Genomic DNA, 24,847 nt, shown 5'->3' with positions numbered 1-24,847 from the left:
TGTATATATTATAGTGCATTGTAATAGATGATTTTGCCAGGCTTTTGGCTTAGTGACAGTACATACAATAGATAAATTAATTTTAGAAAATCTCAGAACCTATTTTTAATTTTTATTAATGTTCAAGGTATTTGACATTTTTAATAGTTTTAGCTAAAAAATGCAACATTCCAAAAAAATCAAGCATTTTGTTTATCAATATAATTAATTTAATTTTTATAAATCTTATATTAAAATAATATGTAATTTTTCCCCTTTTTATTAAAAATGTTTATCCTTATAGAATGTTATGTATAAAAGTAGTAGCTATAAAACAACTAACACATTCTTTCTAATTCTCATTTAAAAGGAAGAGAATAAAAACACATTTGCGTACTAAAACTAAATGTGGTGTACTAAACCTGGTTAAATGAGCCCATTAACATGCAATCCTGCTGGGTTTTTCAGGGGCGTGCTCAGCATTTTGTTGGGGTGGTAAATTATAAACCATTTGATAAAAAGATTTAAGGTGGTATAATTCTTTTAAATTTATAATATTGGCAACGCACCTTGCTACTAAGGACTCTGTAATCGAAGAGGGCTAGAAAATAGCTTAAAATCGTCTCTAGACTTTAATCTGTAAATAAAATAGCTTTAAACCTAACAGAACCTTAAGCAGATCTTAAGCTGAAAACAAAAACAAAAACAATACTAATTCATATGATAGGATAACTAAAGGTGTTAAAAACCGTGAAAAAATCTAAGAGAGGAATAGGGGATTATTGCCATCAATAATCCACCTCCTGTGCACACCATTGAATTTACTTGGAGCCTTGAAAGTGAATTATATTCTCTGCATTCTTTAATAAAAATGTTTGCCAAATTTTTATTTGGTTCCACTACATACATTATGTGTACAGTTATGTAACAAATAAAATTGTAAATATTATTTTCTCACAATAATATTTACTTATTTAAAGTGTATTTCTAATAATATTTTCCTGTTCTTTTATTTTGCCTTAAATTAGTTACATTTTTACATAAATTATCAATATATATGTTTGCTTGTTTAGCTTCTTATCATACTATTTATTTTATATATTTATAAAATTTATAACCCTTTTTATTAGCTATTTTTCATCTACTTGTGTATCTTTAAATAATTTACTTTTAAAGGATATTCAAATTAAGTGTCCAGACTTTCAATGCCTTTTCAACCATTATTTGTTATTATCTAAGTTTTTAAGCTACCTATACAATAACCTTTATTATAATCTGAAATGTAGCTATCTGATTCTTGCTATTTAATTATTTATCTACTAGCGGCTTCGCCCCTAGCCTCTAGGGGCTTTGCCCCAAGAGGTTTGATCAACTTAATTTTTCGTATTTTAGATTTAAAAAGAAAAAGTAAAAAAAGAATTTTTTTTTGGGGGGGGGTATTTTCATTTTTTTGGGGGGGTTGGGGGTGTCCCACCCCCTAACAAAATAGCTTAAAACCATCACAGGACCAGTAGGTATATTCCCTGAAGAGTAGAGCCCAATCGGTTCAGTAGTTACTGAGATCTTAAGCTTCAGACGGACAGACAGACGGACAGACGGACAGACAGACGGACAGACATCGTTCTACTTTGTATTATAGATATCTATTTCTAGTTATCTATCCATAATCTTTGAGTTATAAGGCCTCCCAACCATCAAATATTTACCTATCTAGCAAGCTATTCAATTATCTACCTATCAATCAGACTCTTCAGATTTTTAATTATCTATCTATTCGAGCAATGTCTGTTAATGGGGACTTAAACCAACAGATATTCACTTATATGTCTATCTAATTCTCTACCTAGGATCAGTCAGTTATACCATCTGATATCTAGCTTCCTATCTATCTTACTAACTACCTAAATATCTATCTATCCTAGGATCTGCCAGTTACCAAGTATAGAACCCTCCAACCATTTGATATCTATCTTTCTATCCATCTTACTAGCTACCTAATTATCTATCTATCCTAGGATCTGCCAGTTACCAAGTATAGAACCCTCCAACCATTTGATATCTCCGTGTATCTGATATCTATCTTTCTATCAATCCTTCTAGCTACCTAAATATCTATCTATCCTAGGATCTGCCAGTTACCAAGTATAGAGCCCTCCAACCATTTGATATTGTAGTGGGTCTTACTTGAGATACTTGTAAAATAAGCAGAATGGCATTTTCGTGATCCTAAACGAGTGGACAGATTTTTATGAAATTAGTACCATTTTAAAGCGTTAAATTTTCTCTATTGATTTTTCTTTTATTTGAATTTTTAAGCCCACAAATGACGGATCCCGAGTTTTAATTATGAAACATTTGTACTTATTATATTCTGTTAAAATCTTGTGATATCTCATATGAGGCCATATTTTTCCAAGAAATCAATATACATATAATGCTCCGCATTTATATGTATATTTGACCTTTCTATCATCTACGCGTGTAGGTTTTAGGCGATATTTAACTTATGTACTTTTGTAGAAGAGAGCTCCAGTTATCCAGGGATTTGGCATCCTCAATGCATCACGGAGATTTCCCCTGCACAACTGAACGTGACTAAACGGGAAACTCAACATACACTCCGGCCTGCTGATATATCCTACGCAGACCTACGTGTATCCCTTGCCATCCCTGTATGATCAGAAACGCCCCCTCAATACTTCAATACTCTCTGTAATTTTCCTATATGTATATTGATATAATATGTATTCATTAATTTTGTGTAAACTATACTTGTCTATTGAAAATACATCAGTTCCGCACAAACAGTTGTTAGTAGAGTATCAACTCCAATTTGTGGGCAGCTAATCCTAGCTGCAATTAATTATCCAGAAACATATAAAATCCCCTGTGGGTACTTGCGTGTAGTATTCGTTATTTAACTTAGCGGAGACGTACAAACGAAGGGAACGAGTTGCTTCGCTCTTGAATCGCTTCAGCCACAACGTTACCATTCTAACGTGAAGTGCCGCCACACCGCTCGAGGCGGGCTTTAATAGTTTTTAAAAAGCTATCTATTACGTCCGATCCGTTACAGTCAAACTGGTGTCAGCTGTGCTTGGATAAACCGCAGTGCTCAACAGGAGATTTACGTGGAAATTACCCCGAGGAACTACGGTAATTTCGGACGATTGTATACATCCAGACGAGTTTTATGAGAACTGAGATCAGAAAGGACGAAGACCCCTGTGTTTGGAGACCAGTGTGGGACCATTCTGACGTCTGGGACATCAACTTGGTAAAGTTTCCTTTAAATTTTGAAGAAATTTCGTTAAGTTTCGAAGATGGCGCAAGCTCAGCAGGCTGCCGATCTAGAACAGTTAAACTTGCAGCGTGCCATTCAAGAGGCACAGGCAGAAGGAGCGCCGAATGAGAACGCTCAGCTCATTGCGCTAGGCAACACCTGGTTGGAGAACCAGCGCCGGAAGCTTAACAAGCAGAATTTTCCCCGGTTTTGCAACCGAGCCGGAGAAGATTGGGACGGCCACAAGACAAAGATGGCCAATGCGTTTAGAATTGCCCGTCATCACCCATCGGATCAAGAGGGCAGGAAAGGCCAATACATCATGAGTCTCGACGGAGAAGCGTTCCAGATGGCCCGAGAAGTCGCCGACAACCAAGATGCGCTCACCCTTGAGCAGGTAATGGATAGGCTGGATGCCATATTCCTAGCACCATCAGATTCAGACATCAACAAGGACGCGTATAAGCAGTTGTCACAGGGCAAGAACGAGATTCCGCAGACGTACCTTGCCAAGAAAGAGCAGATGTGGTTGAAGGCCTACTCCCCAGACAACCGTGATCCAGGCCAATTCCGGAAAGAGGTAACCCTTGGTTTACGCCATCGAGAGGTACGAAAAAGAGTTTTCTGTCAGCTACCTAGTATTACCAGCATGGGTGTCCTACGGAATGTTATTATGAACGAGATTGCCACACAGCGCCAACTTATTCACCATGGAGATGCTGAGGATACCTCCATGGATGGCCTCGCCACGTCCAACCGTGTCATCTATCGCAACGACGGCACCGAGGATATGGAGGTCAACGCTGTCGGAGATGGAACCAGTAGCGTCAAGTGCTACAATTGTAACCAGACAGGCCATTATTCGCGTAATTGCCCTAAGAAGAAACAGCAAGCGAGTAAGGGTACGGGCGGTGCCACCAAAGACAAACCGAAAGGCAACTGTCGGAGGTGTGGCACGCCTGGCCATTGGCAGAAGACGTGTACTATTCCTGAGGACAAGCTGGCGAACGTGCGCAAGAGGAACCAGGAGAAGAACGCCAACAGCGGCGGACGCGGCCGACAATATCAAGATCGTGGCCGGCACGCCGTGCGAGAGATGCGTACCAACGAACCTGGAGACGCCGACAGTGGCGTAGGAGACGACGACCAGGCGCAGTTCTATGGAGATGTCAACTGTCTGGAAGCAGTTGGCCACAGAAGCAAGACTTCAAAAAATGTGAGAGAGGGCTCCCGTCGGTAGGTCGGAGTCCCTCAGCAGCTGTAGACCCTACCACCCTCAATCAGATGCAAGGACGGAGAGGCGCCCGGGCCATGGTTAAGATCAGCCTGCGTGCAAATGGACCGACTGTGCGGACCTATGGTCTCATCGATACCGGTAACAAGTTGCACGAAGGAGTCGCCGTAAATGAGGAGTTAGCCCGGAAACTACAGTTGCCGATCGTTCCTTGCGAGTTATCAGTGGGAACAGCGGCGAATGGCGGCGATATGGACGTCATCGGCCGTGTGTACAACATCAGCGTCATCTTGGGAGATGACTGTCCTAGCTACATTCGAGAGGCCTTGGTTATACCTGAGCTTCGCACCCCCATCAATCTTGGGTGCAAGTGGGTCGAGGAGATTCGTGGAGTTCTAGATTACTCATCACCGGTGCAGGCGGCGTTGGTCGTGAAGCAGACGAGAGTTCCGCTTGTGCAGTCCATCGACTACGAGGTTCCAAGTACCTCAGAAGACGAAGAGCGGTCTGGAAAACCGCCGGGGGAGCACTCGCCCCCCAATCCTCAGATAAGTGTTTCATTACGAGCCTTCGAGGAGTTGAATGCAGAAATAAGTAGCTATAGTAGTGCCTTAAATGTTTGTACGCCCACTTTTAAAGATTTATGTAAAGCAGAAGATAATTTTGCGAATGGTAATGTGCACCATTCACGTGAGTTTTTAGCACTTAAACCGGATTCCGTCGAATCATATGTTGCGCAACTTTCTTTCAAGCACAAAGCAAAAGCAGATTTTGAGCGCAAAAACGTTTGGACACGTAATGTCAAGGGACCGCTTCGTAATTCCCAAGGGCCGGCAGTTCGTTTGAAAACCGTCGCAGTAGGTAAGCGGCCGCGTCCTGTCCGTTTGTCCGTCCAAGCGACTAGGATTCTCGCGCCAGAGTCAGTGTCTGTCGTTAATTTTCTTCCTAGCCGAGAACTCCGACCGCAAGCGATTGTCATGGTAGAAGAGACCGTTTTAGATGATAGTCCAGTGCGTGTGTTGGAAGGAGTATACAGAGCCCAGCAAAATGGGATAGTCCGCATCCCTGTCGTCAACTTGCAGGAGGCGCCGTGCATTGCATCGGCCGGGTGTGTGTTCACTGCCGAGATTTGTGAGGACAGCAGTATGGTGATCAACACTGAAAGCTTGGTGTTGAGAGAGCCCCATGAAGTTATTCAGTCCATGTCCGAGAACAAGACGAGCGACGCCACCAAGCCCATGATGAAGGAGCAGATGGAGAACCCCACGTTCAAGGAAGTTTGGGAGGACCTGGAGATGGAGGACAACGAGCTACTGAACGAGCACCCCGATGTCAAGAAGCAAGTCAAGGAGCTCATTTACGAATACCGAGACATATTCAGTCGAGAGGCCCCTGGGCACACAGACCTGGTAACAATGAAGTTGAAGCTCAAGCCAGGGACGGAGCCCATCAGGCAGAGATACAGGGAATTGAACCCTAAGATGTTGAAGGATCTGGAGGCACAGATGGCCGACTGGCTCAACCAAGGAGTGATCGAGCCGAGTTCATCGCCATGGGCGAGCCCCCTTGTTCCCGTGCGCAAGAAGGATGGAAAGATCAGATGGGCAGTGGACTTCCGCAGGTTAAACAGTTGCTTAGAGCAAGACAGTTACCCGCTGCCGAGGATACAGACTCTATTGGACCGCGCAGGAGGACATCGTGTATATTCAACGTTAGATGCCACAGCCGCCTACTTCAACATCTCCATCGATCCAGCATCCAGGGAGCTGACGGCTTTTGCCACGCCAACGGGTTTGTGGCAATTCCGCCGCATGCCCTTCGGCATCAGCACAGCACCAGCGGTATACAGCAGATTCATCAGCACCGCAATGAACCCGCTGGGGAGCGAGGTAGCGCAATGCTACCTCGATGATGTAATATCATACAACCTGAGAGTTGCGGATCATGTACCACAGATGCGACAGGTTTTTGAGGCCCACCGCAAGGCTGGAATCAAGCTGAAGGCAAAGAAGAGCAAGCTGTTCCAGAAGAAGATCCAGTATCTTGGCCACATGCTGAGTCACGAGGGTATCGGTATGGTGCCAGAGTATGTGGAGCGTATCAAGAACTGGCCGCCGCCCTCAACCGTCGCCGAGTTGAATAGTGTCCTTGGTTTTTACGGGTACTACCGGACCTTCATACCGGAGTACGCCGACTTGACGTGTGAGATGAATGCACAGAAGAAAGCCACCAAGCTAGAGTGGACCCCAGGGATGGATGAGCAGTTCCAGCAGTTGAAGGACAAGTTCCAGAATGCCCCCATCCGCGCTGTGCCTGATTTTGAAGCGGATACCCCATTTCAACTGACCACCGACTACTCCGGAAGAGCAATCAGTGCGATCCTGAGTCAGGTCCAGAATGGCGCCGAAAGGTTGATCGCCGCCATGGGACGTAAGACGACTGGCGCGGAGCAGAGATATCCCTCATGGAAAGGAGAAGCCTCCGCAGTTATCTATGGCATCAGAAAGTTTCGGACAATCCTGAGCTTCAAGCCGTTCCAAATTAATACGGATAACAGCGCCCTCAAGCAGTTGAAGTCACTGAAGAAGAACACTGGCATGATGGCCAGGTGGACTGAGGAGCTGGCTGGTTACGAATTCCGTGTGGTTCATCGGCCGGGGAGACTCAATACCAACGCCGACGCGTTAAGCCGGCGTACCGATGCTGACATGCCAGACCCCACAGCCGAGGAAGAGGCTGAGCAGGAAGAGTACGTCGGAGCTGTAGATGATCCTGCCGACGAGCTTCCTGACCGCAGAGAACGGTATCGAGACCGAGTGTACCGACATCAATTAGACGACCCTATTTTAGAAAAGGTTCGCAGATGGATTGGCGTTGACCGGCGTGCACCAGACAAGGCAACCCTGCGTGGAGAGAGTAGGGACGTGCACCGGCTGGCTGAGATTTTTGACACTCTGCGCATTGCAGAAGATGGAGTTATTGAGCAGGAGATCAACACCTTCACAGGGAAGCGACGCAGAATCATGGTCCCTTTGTCCCTGAGAGAAGAGGTGTTCACTCACTGCCACAGAACTACCACAGGAGCGCATTTTGGCATGCACTCCACCATATCAAAGTTTTTGAGAAATTTCTATTATGTGGGACATCAAGCAGACATCCGCCTGAGGATCGCCGTCTGTCATGACTGCGTTCAGAAGAACATCAAGGCCAACATCAAGATAGGAGCGCACGTACCCATCCAAAACGGGTACCCGCTCCAGACAATTTATATGGATGTGGTAGGCAAGTTCGACACAACCCCAGAAGGATACAATTTTATCCTGACGCTACAGGACGGATGGTCGCGCTTCGTTCAGGCGTACCCCTTGAAACAGAAGACCGCCGACGAGGTCGCCACGACAATTATGGACAAGTTCATTTGTACCTTTGGATGCCCGCAGGCATTCCACAGTGATCAGGGAAAAGAGTTCTGCAACACCATCATGAAGAAACTCTTGCAGAAGCTCGGTGTTAAGCACGAGCTAGGCCCCGTGGCGAACCCCCAGAGCAACCTTATAGAGAGGTGGCACCGGACCATGGAAGAGACGCTGAGAACCGTGATCCAAGGACGGGAGACTCTATGGCCAGAGTATTTACCTGGAGTTGTCCTGGCGTACAACACGAGGATCCACAGCAGCACCGGCGTGACCCCCTTTCTTGCCTTCCAGGGTAGAGAGGCTACTCTACCCGCGGATTTAATTTTGCGGTTACCAAACCCTGACGATGACAAGGATATTCCCACAGCCGTGAGAAATTTATTGGACAGATACACGACCATGTATGAAGCCATGGCGAAGAGTCAAGCAAGCACCATTCGAAGAAATGCTTTGCAGTATCACGGAAATCGCGAATTTCGAGTAGGCGATAAAGTTTTCTATTTGGCACCCAACCATGGTAAAGCAAAGAAGAAGATGACCAAACATTGGAGTGGACCATACTTAATTACCGAGAAGTGTGCCGACGTTTTATACAAGATTCAGACAATACCAGCGGGAGAAAAGGAGGACTTGGTTGTGCATGTTGGTCGGTTAAAACCATATTACCCCCCAGCAATGACAGATGGAGACCCAACTTCTCCCCCAGAACCATTTGAAGAAGACGGAGATGAGGCAGGGGAGCAAATTCCCTTGAATCCAGAAAGGCAGGCGAAGCCGCCTAATCCAAGAGTTGATTTCTCAAATGGGGATGACAGCGATGATGAGGGAGGACCCCCCATTAGACCGGGAGGAGCACCACCACCACCGCCCAACATTGACCCCCTCAACCTTCCCCTACCGGATACACCACCGCCTAGATCACCAACGATGCAGCGCACACCGCGCAGAGAGCAGAGTGAGAAGAGAGGGAGGGAGAGAGATCAATCTTGCGAACCGTCCGGTTCGGGCACTCAACGGAGAGATGCCAAGCGAACCCCCGATAGAGAGAGAAGCCCGAGAAGAAGCTCGCCCCCGCAGACACCGCGCCGAGATAGAGAGCGCGAGCGAGCTACGTACACATACCCTTCCGCACCCCAGGTAGAGAAGCGCGCTCTGAGCGACAATGAAGAGCCGTCCACGGACTCACCCGAAAAAGGGGAGAGGGTTAAATCCGGAGGAAAGAAGCAGAGGAGTGGGACACTTTGGCAACAGCAAGTGGAGGAGAGCAAAGAGGTGTTAGACAGCTCGGACGAGGATATGGACCCGCCTGCAGTGGCTACACTTGCGCGGACAATCAGGATCCCCGTCAAACGCGGAGCAAAGCTGCCGTACAAGGGTACGAAAGAGAGTGCGGGCCATGACATATACTGCCCCGCCCACACAATCCTTCCCCCTGGGCAACAGACTTGCGTCCCTCTCAAGCTACACACCCGTGTACCCCCCGGATATTTTCTTAAACTCTTTGGCCGTTCAAGCATAGAACGGGAGGGAGTAATTTTACTGGCAGGATTAGTGGACAGCAACTACACCGGCGAGATACAAGCAGTCTTCTGGAACTTGAGTACCGAAGCAGTGGAGTTCAACAAGAATCAACGAGTGTGTCAAGCGGTGATCCTAGAGACTCGCGAGGTGGAATTTTATCATGTCGATAATCTTCCTACCACTGATCGCGGTGCTAACGGCTTCGGTAGCACCAACCAGTGAGGCATATTCATTAGACATAGTAGATTGCACAAACCCTTCCACCATCAAGAAATTCAACAAGGAAACAATATGCAGAGCAGAGGAACCTACACAAGAAGTTCCAGTGAAGGAGCGCTACACAATTCTACAGAGGCCAACCCTGACGAAGGTACACGGATACTCCTGCGAAGTGAGGGTATCCTTGTACCATTTCAAGTGCGGAGTTTGGGGCCACCTCAAGTTACAACAGGTACCCCAAACTATGAGGCACGAAGAAATTACTCTGCAGTAATTTCAAATTTCTGGCTATGGTGACCCTATCAAAGTGAAACTTAACCGCCCAACCTACGTTTCGGCAACCCTGGCCGGATCCCTGAAGATGGAAGACGACAAGATCACCTGCATTGGGCAGACCATCCGCATGGGCGACACCATCCACTACAACACCCTGAAGTTAGCTGAGTACCAGATTCTACTTAAAGAGGAGACTTTTCTGGTTAGCAACAACAAGGTAGAGAGTGAAACTGATCATCTATCTCTACCATGTCCATATCATAAAGGGGAGTGCATCACTGGCGCTGCGACATTCGTCTGGAATATCAACGACAGTTCCTGCACCCTACAGATGGTCAACACCATCAACCCCCTCACCACCATGGACACCTACCTAGTGGACCACCAGCAGCAAGTTTTACTCAACACTACAGGCGCAATGAAATTAATGCATTGCCCCTTTAACGTCATCACCACGGACCACGACGGCATCTACCTGGGCAAGACCAGCGAACTCAGCAGACTCGCCACCATCGACCCCGGACAAATAGATGTAAACCTTCAAGCTGCAGTACATTTAAATTATTTAGCCTACAGTATGCGCCAGACCTTCAGCCAACTAGATGTAACACTGCGGAAGACCATATGCGAAACCCATTACCATGGAAAGTCAGACCAACCAGTGCTGCTGCATGAGCAGACTTACGGACTCTTGAAGGGAGACCTGTTGATGACCTTCCAGTGCACCAAGAGGACTCAGAAGATCAAGGACGACATCAATTGCTATCAAGATATACCTTTGGATCCTGATGGTTATGCAGATGCTGCAACTAAACATTATAAGTTGCATTCTACAAGGGTAACGTGTTCAGCAACTTTCCCCCTAACTGTCAAGTCTAAAGAAGGCTGGATTCAGCTGACTCCCGCCATCATCAAGACTCAGGCCCCCATGGAAATGACCATCGACACCCCTCTAGTTAACTGGACGGATTTCAGCCATGGAGGAATCTACACGGAAAGAGAGAGAGCTGAATGGTTACACACCCTCACCTTCCCCTCCTACACCGAGGCAAGCCTGAAGGAGATCACCTACGGATTATGCATTGGAGATGGAAACTGTAACCAACTTTCTACCAACAACCTACCCCTGTACACCCTTGAGAATCTAGTGCCGGACATGGAACGCAAACTTGATTTGTGGAGCAGCGTCAAGAGCTGGCTCCACGAATATGGCGACCTAATGGCATTCGCATGCCTGGTCATCCTAGGGCTAAAATTTATAACTGATCTGATATGCATTATCCTCACATTTCTACGTGTAGGACCTGGAGCCGCCATCGCCTTAATTGCCCACCTTTATCTTTATAACAAGCATTCCTACCAGAAGCTTATGAGAAAGAAGAAGGCCGATACCAGAACTGAGAGGCGAGAACCTACGACAACAGCAGAGACAACGTCGCTATTACCAACGACATCAACCCCGAAGATCCAGATGACAGAGATACAGCCCATCATGTTAGATCCCGCATCCTTGCCATCATACAACACTGCGACTAAAACATCCAGGCTATCAACCTTAATACCATGACATCGCAATAGGTAATATTGGCCGACCAGTCTATTGTCTTTGCCAATTTGAGCGTTATGTTATCTGGCACGTCTGTCGCCAGATAAAAAGGGGAGAAAATGTAGTGGGTCTTACTTGAGATACTTGTAAAATAAGCAGAATGGCATTTTCGTGATCCTAAACGAGTGGACAGATTTTTATGAAATTAGTACCATTTTAAAGCGTTAAATTTTCTCTATTGATTTTTCTTTTATTTGAATTTTTAAGCCCACAAATGACGGATCCCGAGTTTTAATTATGAAACATTTGTACTTATTATATTCTGTTAAAATCTTGTGATATCTCATATGAGGCCATATTTTTCCAAGAAATCAATATACATATAATGCTCCGCATTTATATGTATATTTGACCTTTCTATCATCTACGCGTGTAGGTTTTAGGCGATATTTAACTTATGTACTTTTGTAGAAGAGAGCTCCAGTTATCCAGGGATTTGGCATCCTCAATGCATCACGGAGATTTCCCCTGCACAACTGAACGTGACTAAACGGGAAACTCAACATACACTCCGGCCTGCTGATATATCCTACGCAGACCTACGTGTATCCCTTGCCATCCCTGTATGATCAGAAACGCCCCCTCAATACTTCAATACTCTCTGTAATTTTCCTATATGTATATTGATATAATATGTATTCATTAATTTTGTGTAAACTATACTTGTCTATTGAAAATACATCAGTTCCGCACAAACAGTTGTTAGTAGAGTATCAACTCCAATTTGTGGGCAGCTAATCCTAGCTGCAATTAATTATCCAGAAACATATAAAATCCCCTGTGGGTACTTGCGTGTAGTATTCGTTATTTAACTTAGCGGAGACGTACAAACGAAGGGAACGAGTTGCTTCGCTCTTGAATCGCTTCAGCCACAACGTTACCATTCTAACGTGAAGTGCCGCCACACCGCTCGAGGCGGGCTTTAATAGTTTTTAAAAAGCTATCTATTACGTCCGATCCGTTACAGATATCTATCTTTCTATCGTACTAGCTACCTAATTATCTATCTATCCTAGGATCTGAAAGTTAATAAGTATAGAGCCCTCCAACCATTTGATATCTATCTTTCTATCTTACTAGCTACCTAATTATCTATCTATCCTAGGATCTGAAAGTTAATAAGTATAGAGCCCTCCAACCATCTGATATCTATCTTTCTATCTATCTTACTAGCTACCTAATTATCTATCTATACTAGGATCTGCCAGTTACCAAGTATAGAGCCCTCCAACCATTTGATATCTCCGTGTAGATGCCTTGGATCAATTAGATATGTTCACAATCCTTGCTTACTGGTAAGTTACTATTAAACACATTGGTTTTTTTAACAGCCTTTAAAACTAATAATGTTCCAGAATAGATTCTTCTCAATTAAAAGAACTTTTAAAATGTTTGAAAGGAAGAACACATAAATGTTTTTTTATGGACTGTCTTTAAAGAAAGATAAAGTGATTTAAACACATTTCTATAAATGCACCCGACCCAATGAAAATAAAACTATAAAGAAACTTAAATTGATGATGTAGGTATACAATAAAAGATAGAAATAAGGTCTAGAGGTGTTGGAATGAATAAAGGGGAGCCCGACCCCACTCTGTTATACTTAGAGGCATAGGGCTGACCAACAATTGTGGTAGAATTTAAGAATTTTAAAGATCAATATAAATTGCAATATTAGGAATTTTCAAGGATCTTAAGGAATGAGACAATGGCCGATAAATTAATGTTTTTCCCCAATGATAATGCACAAAATTACCCCTTCTGTAGATAACAATTATTGGTTGAAGTTTTTGGACACTCATCTTAATGCACCAACCAATCAAAATTCAAGTCCCCAAAGTTGTTAAGCTAACGAAAAAGATAACGTTATTATTAAACTTTGGGGACTAGTGTAATAACAGCCCAATATCCCTTTCCTCCCTGGGTATTTCTGATAATGACATTAATGGCTATAGTCTTCTGTTGATATAACAACAGCACTGATGGTTAACATCGCAGCCTAGCCCAGTCAGGCCTGAGGTGTGAGAGTTACCAGGATTGAAAAACTTTACAAATTCAAAGTTTCTATTCGCCATCTTTAGCAAGGGCTTCCAACTCTCAAATTTATCACATGACATTTTCAACAACAAAACTTGTCATTGTTGAAAAAAGATATTTTGTAAGAACAAAGACAATTATTCTTAATAAATAATAGGGAATCAAAATTTTGAAAATGATGTTAAAAACAATATTAAACTGAAATACAGTTATAAAAAAATAACAATAAACTCTTAGAATGATAATTTCACAAGTAGTTTATTAAAAAGCCTCTAGTGATAAAAATAGAAAAACTATATTGAGTGTATGCACAAGTGTGTACAAGTCTATAGAAAAGCTGCTCTACTTAAAATAAACATTGTATAACATATTTATGATGAATGTTTTAAGAACCATAAATTCTTTCCAACTTAATTTTGGGAACGTAATAAATCATTTCTTTTAGCTAAAGAAAACATTATTTTTTCTTTGTAACAAAATTATGAGTTTATTCTTAACTGAAAATTTTTCTATAAAGTAAAAAACACCTAATTCCTTCGCCCTTAGTCTCTAGGATCATTGTTGATTCTTAAAATTAATTCAAAGTTGACAGCTCTTGGTCAAATTATAATTCATTATAAACTTGGTCATCCTGTTTAGTATTAGTTCTAGTAGTAACATTATATTATTTAAAGTTGGCCAACCTATTTTATAGAACTCTAAATATATTCAAAATTGACAGCTGTAGTTCTTATTTATAAAAGACTATTGTTGGCCACCCTGATTTAGGTTAAGGCTTTATATCATTTAAAGTTGGGCACCCTGTTTTAGGTTAAAACTCTTTTTAATTTAAATTTGATCACCATGTTTCTAATTGGAACACTACATATATAATTTAAAGTTGGCTGTTTTAATTAGAACTCTAATTTTTAAAAAAAATTACACTCCAAGTTCTAATTCATAAAAGACAATGGTTGGCCACCCTGTTTTAGGTTAAAGCTCTATATTATTTAAAGTTGATCACCCTGTTTCTAGTTGGAACTCTGAATCAATTTCCTGCTCCACATATGTTGTTCATCAGATAGTGAAAACTATTTCCATTCAAATTGAAATTATCATTTTATCATTGGAATCAACATTTTCATTTTCCTCGACATTTTATTTAAAAAGGACAATTATGTCCAATAGTTGCACAGCAATGACAATTCATTAACATTTAATTAAAAGATATTCTATTACCGAAATTTAATAAGATAAGAGCAAACTTTAGGCAGTTACGGTCTATAAAGCCCACCAAAGGACATTTATACATTCAATGAATTTTCATAATTCTTATGGAACTTATAATGACAAACAAGTGGACAAATGAATTATTTTAGTTGTAGAGTAGCTGAGCGTAACTTTACTTTTACATTTTTATGACGTCAAATGGCTGATTTTTGAGAAACTTTGTAAGTTACTAGATGCGCTTATAAAAAGAAATAAAACAAAATATAGAATTTAAATATCATTATTTGAACAATTTGAATTATTCAGATATTGATTAGGTGACTCGATATAATATAACTTGGAAATAACAATATCCCATTTCCATCCCCTTATTCAATCCCCTTTTCCACACATGATGAACTAACTGGCCAATAAATAAGGTCCATATTAGCAACCAAAATTGACAATAATTTTTTTTACCTTGTCATTATATCCACGTATATTCTATATCCATTATATGTTGTAATTGGGTCACAATAAATTAGCCAACATCAATTGATTAATTAATAATTACATACATTATAAATATTAAATCAATAATTTTTGAATTAATGAAATTAAACAGTAATTGTAAAATTAGAGTATGTCTGTATACCCGTCATCTATGAGCAATACCTGCCAAAATATTAGTTCCTGTTTCTTTTTTTTATTAAAATGTCGTTCATCTTCCCACTAAAAAAAAAATTTAAAAAACATAATATCATTAATACTTTTTTTTCATTTCAATATCAGCGAAAAGCTGTCTATAATACGATGATAACTAACTATCCTAAGAAAGCATAACATATTTGAAGGTTAGAATAAGTCAAAGTTTAAGAATGTGACAAATCATATGAATGTCAATACCTCCTCAACTAAATATTTCTAAAAGTGTGTGTTGAATATATACAAAAATATTTTGATAAATCTTTCAAAATTCTAATGGATCATCCAATTTCCCTTACTTTTATAATTATTGAGAGAGAAAAAATATTTTTTTATTAGGTTAGCTTATGATAAAAAAAAGGTCATACTCATACTAAAATAACATTTTTATATCAATATAAGTCATTATAGTATGGAGATATATATTTAATTGTTGTAAGTTTATTGGTCATAATTTCGAAAATGCAAATTCGGTCTTATAACAATTTCTTATTTTTTTGTCATTGAATGTCCTCTAGTCGATGTTTTAATTGGTTGTCTACGCAAAGCTTACTTTTAAAAAAAGGATAAGGAAAGCCCCATAGAGGTTAGAAAAAAAATGACATGAGTTTAAGTGGAATCCACTTGCGAAATAAGTTATTTTACCAAATATTTTGCTTGAAAGCTTTGACATATTGAGTTTCTCTCTCTCCTTCCTTACTTTTTTTCAAGCAAAATTCTCTACTATACTTTCAATCACTCTTTACTTTTATTTTGCAGCGAAGCAACTCTATTACTCAAATATTGGTCTGTCTGTAAATATGGACAATATTTAAGTTTAAATTCATATTCTGTGGCTGCTAGTTATTTTTTGTTGTTGAAAAATTATGAATTTATCACATCTATATAAAATACTAGTTGCTTCGCTTCTTGAAGTGGGCAAAGGAGGGCAGAAAAATAGCCTAAAAACACCCAAACACATTTATGAAATATCCCTGAAAAGTATATAAATTGAAAATTATAGGATAATATATGAAAGTGATTATTTTTTAAAACTAACTATTAAGGAGCTTTAAATTACACATGTGCGTCGGTACTTGGAAAAGTGTCATCCTTGTTTTTACATTGGCACACTAAGTGAAAATGTGTTTAGGTTTTTTACGCCAGCAAGTTTATTGACCCGACATTCGACAGAAAGTCAAAGCTACTCCATAAATTTTCTGTTGTCTGTCCACTTCTTCTTTTTATAGTTGGCTTTTTAAGCTATTATATAATTATAGTACGCTAGTTTTCTGAAAGAATTGTCCATTTTATACTAATTTTAGATTTTATTAAAACATTAAATCACATTCTTGCAGTAATATTGAAAAAAAAAGAAAAAGCTTTTCTAGCTAGACAAGCAGACATTTACCAGTAAATCAGTTGGAAAACTAGAAATATTTAGCTTAAACATGCAGACTTTTTCATGTATGCATATATCTTGGGTGTACTGTAGGCTGAATTTAGACATTTAACAATCTCAAATAAACAGGAAATTTTAATGTATATATACATCCATTAGTAGCAAAGAACAAATATACTTTTTGAAAAAATTAAAGTTTGAAAAAAAATAACATTTGATTAATGTATCCAAAGTTTTCAAGCTTAGAAATGATATATCTTTGTTATAAAGCTTTGGGAACCAATATAAAAGACTTTATTTTTACATCTGGGTTACATACCATGCTGGAATGCTATAGATGAATAAAATGGAGCTTAGGGACACAGGGATCTGAAGGGATTAGACAATGGCCGATAAATTGATGTACATCTCCAATTATGATACACAAAATTACCCCTTCTGTAGATTACAATTAGTGATTGTAACGTTTAGACACTCACATTAATGGACCAACCAATGAAAATTCAATAAAAGTCCCAAAAGTTGTTGAGCTAACTAATGTAATTTCTTTTAATAGAACTTTTGTGACTAGTGTAATAATCACAGTCCAGTGTCCCCTCCCTCCCTGGGTTTGACATGTTAATAAGAATCACCCCTGATGGATTACTGTCTGATGCATACAAAAAGTTACAAATATTCTGAAGAAAAAAAAACAGAAAAAAGGAAAGTGGATAGAATTTAAGATTATGTTCCATTTGTACTTGCTGTCATAAACTATATATTATTACTCGGATGTTGCACCAGATTTTCATGTACTCTAGTGTAGTGATACTCCCAGCTGGCTAAAATACTCCCCATCCAACCCCTTTACCCTATCCCCTCTCCTCCTACTGGCTGAGCCAATAAATAGGGTTCATATAATACCTAAATTGACTACAAATTTTCCCCTGTCATTATAATCCACATATTCTATTTCCATAATTGTTTTTTTTAGAATATACTTCGTTATCCTAAAGTTACTAGATACATGATCTTCTTTCTACATATAATATTTCTCTTATCATGAATCTTTAACTTTCTTTTGTACAATAGTTTAACTTTGTAGCTGTTATCATATAAACGTAAGACTTTAGCAAAATGTCATTATTAGAATAGCATTGGCTGTTACTTGTAAGTTTTAGACATGGTTTTTACATAAATTTTATGTTATAATAAACAAATCATATCACTTTTATAATAGTTATTAATCGCATTGTATTATGGACAGCTTTCCGCGGATATTAAAATATAAACCAGTTTGGTTATCCCGAGGGCTATCTATTTTATCATTTTTGTTTTACTATTCGTGAAAAATTGTCTGTAATACAATGCTATACATGATTTTTCAGTATGGCTAAGAACCGGTTCTAATTTAACGGATATTAATCGGTTTTGAAGGCATACCTGAAAATACCATATTTTCAACATAATCAACAAAATTTCATGAATGATTGTTTTTCCTTACTAAGCATAAAATCTTGGCTGCCGCATATTTTTATGCTGGCAATGTGATAAATAAGATGACTATATTTACATGGTGTTTGTTTACTTCCGCACATGTATCATATTATGAAATCATCAGAACAGTACCCTGTAATACTCGTACATGTATCACAAGATTATAAATAAAATGATTATTTTTACATGTTGTTCATTCACTCTTTCACATTATTAAATCTCCAGAACAGAGCTCTGTGGTACACCAGGTGTGGGGTTTGTAAACCATCCTGATAAATAAGATGAAAATATTTAGATTGTGTTAGTTCATTTGCGTACTTTTGCCATATTATCTACAAACACAAAAAAGGATGAAACTGACTTTTGGATCAACAAAGTCAAATACAATGTATTGTATAAGCTTTTAATAAATGTCCCTCCCCTCCCCCCCCCCCTTTAATAAAACATCTGCATCAAATTTTTGGAGATGCTACCCCTTTTTTTAGGAGTTTAAAACCTACCTCAAACAAAAACACTTGGACGTTCAAATAAGCAGGTATTGAGTACTGTCTGTAACATGTGAATGTGAGTAAATGTATACCCATAAGAAGATTGGAAAAAAAGCTGTGAATCTGCATAGTGTCACACTTTACCGGGTGATTCTAAAAAAACAGACAGGAAATAAAGGAGTAAATCTACAAACTATGCAGGTTGATTCACAAAAAAAGCTATGAAAGAAAATTGTGGATCTAAATAGTGTCAAACTATGCAGGGTGATTAAAAATAAGATTGGTTTTAGTTAAAAATTTATTAACTCAGAATGAAGGGTATACATTTACTTTCATAAAGTGATTTGCCTCTGTAAGGAAGAAAAAAATAACATTAAATTTTCCCTGAAAGCTGATTTGGGTTGACCTGCCCCTTTGAAAAAATCTTAACACCAAAAGTACCGAAAGGAATCTTCTTTTAAGATATATTTGATTTTGCTGTTTTATATGTATTAAGTGGTATTATAGATACTTTCAATCATGAAAAGTTTTCTTTTATTACTATTTGATAATTTTTAAGGTTTATTACATTCTTAAGTTTAGAAAATAATTATTAAGCAACGACATAAAAAAAAAGAACTTTTTTGTGAATACACTGCCAAGTCACATGTTTGTTTACTGCAGACAGGAAAAAATAATATACATAACATTATTTATGTATTCAGTTTGTATCCTGGCATAAGTGGTCAACAATCTCAATAATCATATATAGGGGTTGACACTTTTCCAAAGATAAAGATGTTTAATTGTAGTTCTAATTTTTAAACAAACTAATTTAGCTTTTAGCTACCAACATCGATATTAAATAACTTAAGATAAATAAATTATTGAGTAACCGAAGGCCCAGGCTAACAAACCGTGTATTCATTTCATGATTTTTATTTTGATATTCGTGGCAAATTGGGTACACATGATTTTTTAGCGTGGCTTAGAATTGGTTCTAATCCAGCGGGTTTTAATCGGTTTCGAAGCAATACTGGAAAATTTCTTAATGAGCTTTACCCTTAGCAATATTAATATTGAACATCCCCCAGGTGTAATTCTATATACTAAAAGATGGCCCCCTAGTTACCAAATTATTTGATGAAGGTATTCATTAGCATTAGAATTAAACCATTCAAGGCCTTTTCTAAGCTTTTTTGAAAACCTAACCAATTCCATTAGGTTCAAAGATTATTTTCTTCAATAAAAAAACTTACACTTTATAATGTAGACCAGCCGCTAAGCCCCCTTGAGGCCTCTAGGGGCACTTCATAGAAGGGGAAGAGGAGTCGACCACCTCAATAATTTGATTTTAGTTTTAAAAAGAAAAAGTTTTAAACAACTTAAGTAGTTGTTTTATTTTAAAGCTGATTTCTCTTAAGAGGTTGGTGGTACCCTTCTCAAAATAATCATAATACCTCCCAGGACCTATGAGAAGCCACACTGTAAAGGAGAACCATATCGGTTCAGCGGTTAGCGAGATATTTCGGTGCAGACACAGACAGACACAAGATAGACTTTTACTTTTTTATAAGGATAAGAAATTTCAATATACCTTTCTAAGAATTATTAAAGATATTTTACATGAAAGTATTCTAGTAGAATATTTATATTTTGATTTCAACCATCCTTTTGGTTGTTATAATCCTTGTTTTCTGGTCAATTTCTGTTTGGGATATATAATGACATGGGGCAGGAAATTAGAAAATGCACGAGATAGACATATGCAACATATATTAACAATATATTAAAAATATACCAGTGCAGTGGATAACATTGTAATGGATATAACATTACATTTGATAAAATTTGGCTGTAAACACCGTGATAGGCGTATATAAAATAGCCAGGATGCCTGTCTGTCTGTAATTAAATAAAGATAGACATATGCAACATATATTAAACGATATTATAAAAATACTACAGTTGATATTATATTAATGGATATAACATTATATACGTAAAATAGGGATTTAAAAATAAATATATAACTATTTGGATGTTGCACCAGATTTGCATGTAATATATTTAAGTGATAAGATCACGATACCCTCTATCCACCCACCTTACCCCATACCCTCCCCTCTTACAAAATGAACGAACTGACTGATAAATGAAACCAATATTATCAAGCTAAATTTTCCTTGTTAATAAATATATCTACGTACATATAAACTATATTAATTTAAACCTGCTTATTTGTGTATGTTAGACTTTAACAAAACATTCGAAAAGATTAGTTTTTAGCATTTTTCATTGTAAAGTAGTATTAATACAAATTTTTATGTTTGTATTTTCGGTCTCTTGATCTTGCATTTGTTGCGTGTTTTTATTTTTAAACAACATCATACCTTAAAATAAGCAATGTATGAATAAAACTTATTTTTATAATTTTAGAAATGGTTGGAGGTCTGCTCAAGAAAGAATTCTGATGCCCCTTGCTGTGAGCTTTGCCAGTTCCAATACATCAGGAAGAAAAGATTTGTTGTGAGTAGCTTTTAATTTTCTATCTTTCATATGTCCTGCTGTCTGTCTGTCTGATTCATATTTGTTTTGGTAACGTAGCTTCCATATATCAAGCGTATGTCAAGTCATCATGCATATTCAATTGTAATATTCGGATTTGAACAACTTTGAAGAACATAATTTCATATGATTATAACTGATTTATGAGAGACTCGACAAAGTGTCTGAAAAAATAAGCCGTGTAACGTCAATAGATCCATTTCTTTTTAACGGGTTTCCTTTTCCACTTCTCCTCTCATCATTACCTTTTATGACGTCTCACGGCTAATTTTTTCCGCCACATTGTCGAGTCTCATTTATAAACTATTAGATTGGCAATAGAAAATAGCGTAAAACCTTTTCAAAAATAAATAAATTACGCCTAAAAAAAGCCTACAATGGTGTTATTGTCGCTCTGTCTATAGAAATAATTGTTCTTGTTCATTCATTCTAAATAAAAAGGTAAATGTCTGAGTAAACTAAGCAAGACCTTCCAAGTTCAATTTTACTAATCCAAGTAAATCCCAGATTTATTATTAGTGTGTTCTACTCAGGTATCTTAAGGGATAAGACAATTATTATACATCCCCAATGATGATAAACAAAAATACCCTTATAATTATTAATTTATGCACTGTTTCAACCAAGTACAATTCAATAATGGTACCCATAGATTTATAGCCAACGAATATAATAACGTTGTTTTAAAACTTTGAGTACCAATGTAATATACAGTCTAATGTCCCCTCCCTCCCTAGTCCCACCAAACTAAGAACAAGAAAGAGTTACAAAAACACATGTTATATAGGGTGAATCGAAATAGATTTAACTATTTTTTTTTGCACAAACAATAGAAATATAAGGAAAATTTAGATAATTCCTATCATATCACAAAAAACGCGTATATTAGAGTTAAAGTTTTAAAAAGTGTCTGATATGTCGACTTTATTTGAAGGTATTTTGCTTTTTTGAGTATGTTTATAACAAGTAACATATTTCTATTCTTTTAGAAGACGTAAAAAACATTCACTGTAGCCTTTTCTAATAAAATTTTAGTATTTGATTTCATATTAATCTACCACAATCTTTCTAAGCTATAAGAAGTGAAAACAACTCAAAAGTTACCAATAAAAATGAGAAAAGCTACGATTCTAGAAAGAAAAACCTAATACTTGAGAATGAGAAATATAGAGAGGGTATTAAAATATAAGAATTATGGGGAAAGATTTTCTAGTAATGTGAAATAACTCCTTTTAATGGCCAAAATTTGGCACTACCAATTCTGTTGTTCTCTTTGTAACTAATCTCTCTCACTTTTTTATAGCCTTCTCTCCCTCACTTTCTCCCCCCCCCTCTCTCTTTCCCTCCCTTCTCTTATTTAAAAGCGAAGATTTTCTATTATTGGAGTAGGCCCGTCCGTCCAATAGAGTTAAAACTTGGCATGATAATTCCTGTAGTAGTTAGGTACGATTTAGAAATATTAGAAACTTTATAATCGTTACCATAATGTACGTAATTTTAAATATGTTGATTTTTACCTATTTTGACAAAAAATTTTATTTGATAATCATTTGATTCTTTGAATACTGATTCCAAGGATAACAAAGTACAGTGTTATAAGTATTTTGCAAAAAAATACTTACAATTTTGTTCAGATTTATACATTTATATTCTGCTTATTCAGTAATGGTACTACAGGTGTTAAAGTTCGATTGTCATACTGTTTTAATGCTTCGCTTTTATGGATGTTGTCATCGTTTTTTTCTCCACTTCTAAGTGAGTTAAGATAGTTTACACCTCTATCTTTGCTAGACAAACCTATATATCAACCCAAGATTTATACACTTTCTATAGGCACTTGACCTTTCAACATAAATAAATTTTGCTATCAGTAGTTCTACCTACCTATATATCTGTCTGTATACTTACCTATCTTTTTATCTATCTATCTATCTATTTATTTATCTATTTATCTATCTATCTAGATAAGCCAGTGTATGTTCCCTGTGTGTAGTACTCGGGATCGAGTCCTACACTCCATATTCCTGTTGTGTGTTGCTCTCATGGTCACCTGTGCTGGCGTCACTATTCTCTGCTTTAAACAGGTACTAATTAGTTTTATTTTAAATTCAAGAATTTTTAATAAATATTAAACAATATAAAAAAAACAGTCAAGGATAGATATTTCTTATAAAGAAAAACTTTATGTCGTGTTATTTTTACAAGAATAAAATTTTGGTATACCAAAATATTTTACTGGTAGCCTTTTCTCTTATGAAATATGCTTTCTTGGCTATAACTCATCCTTTGAAGAATTAAAAATCTAAAGAAATAGTTTTAAAAACCTTTTTTTCCAAAAATATTAATAATACTCACTAATTTTGTTTTATTTGATCATTTTTTTACATTAACCCAACACAACTGTATATAGGCTTATTTTTAACTAGATAACTATGTTTTGTTTTTTGCAAGACAGCCAAATTATTAAATTTAGTTTAGTTAAACTAAAAAATAAATATAATTTTAGCAGAAAAATAGAGTTAATTAGAATAGAGGCCCTATTTTTTTACTTGTGTTTGTTTTGTATCTTTTGTCATTTGCAAGGACGGCCAAGCTTTTTTTCAAGGGGAGTAAAATGAGCGTTTCAAATGTTTAACAGGGGTAGTCTCGTGTAATTTTTTTTAAAAAATTGGGGGGGGGGGGGGTTATTAGGATTTCCACAGTTTGAGTGGGTTAAACATCCCCATTATCCCCAACCTTTTTGGGGCTTGGGAGTAAAGTGTTGTATTGTCTATTACCCCTCCAAAAATGGTTTTTAGGGTGTTCCTCTATTCTAACCTAACTCTAGTTTTCTATAGTATTTGTGTAATATTGGCTGTATTGTAGGAAACCTTGTGTGTGACTTGTGCTGAACAACTTGCAATTAATGTTCAACAAGGGGTAAACCCGTCTTATTAATTGTACTGTAGAAATCAATTGGATCTAGTGCAGTTCACGGTAAAATGTTCCTGGTAACGATTTTCTACAAAAATCTATGAACTTTAAAGGCTGCTAACTGCCAAACGTCTGAACAAACATCGCAATAGTACATCGGCACGCGAAGAACTATATCTGAAATAGCTAATATTCAATAAGCACAGGGAAAGCTTGACCAAAGAAAACCCGCATAAAATAATTTTTTCATCTGTATTTATATGCGCTGCGAGATAACTGCACATAGTGGAGTAATTATTATTTGTTCTCCTTTTCATATTGTTCAATATTTCGAGCAAACATAGAATACACGTTAAGCCGTTTAGCCGCTAGTAGCCTTAAAGGTTCTTAGATTTTTGGAAATAATCGTTACCAGAAACATTTTACCATGAACGTCATTGGATCCATAAATTTAAAATTGAGAGGAAATATTCAGAGATTTTGATCATTTAGTATCCTTATATAGAATACTAGAGTTGGCTCGATATAATTATCTCCCTATTGGCTAGTTTTCTATATGCATATCTATTTCTCAATAA

General features: G+C 38.0%; 1 protein-coding gene across 4 annotated transcripts in view; it reads left to right on the top strand.

Annotated features, from left to right (window-relative positions):
* LOC145313779 (uncharacterized) overlaps positions 1–24,847 on the top strand; it is a 136,370-nt gene that overhangs the window by 87,756 nt on the left and 23,767 nt on the right. For 3 of the 4 annotated variants that reach the window (XM_080153384.1, XM_080153383.1, XM_080153385.1), the window contains exons 11-14: positions 12,733–12,829; positions 21,228–21,317; positions 23,321–23,440; positions 24,222–24,275. In XM_080153384.1, coding sequence (XP_080009510.1) covers positions 12,733–12,829; positions 21,228–21,317; positions 23,321–23,440; positions 24,222–24,275 — 361 coding nt within the window. The remainder of the gene's footprint in view (positions 1–12,732; positions 12,830–21,227; positions 21,318–23,320; positions 23,441–24,221; positions 24,276–24,847) is intronic. The other variant, XM_080153386.1, reaches the window with a different exon arrangement.

This window comes from Acartia tonsa, chromosome 3, assembly GCF_053477335.1.
Source record: "Acartia tonsa isolate MP-2025a chromosome 3, ASM5347733v1, whole genome shotgun sequence".
In the NCBI taxonomy this organism is placed as follows: domain Eukaryota; kingdom Metazoa; phylum Arthropoda; class Copepoda; order Calanoida; family Acartiidae; genus Acartia; species Acartia tonsa.
This window is presented reverse-complemented; position numbering and strand designations above follow the sequence as displayed.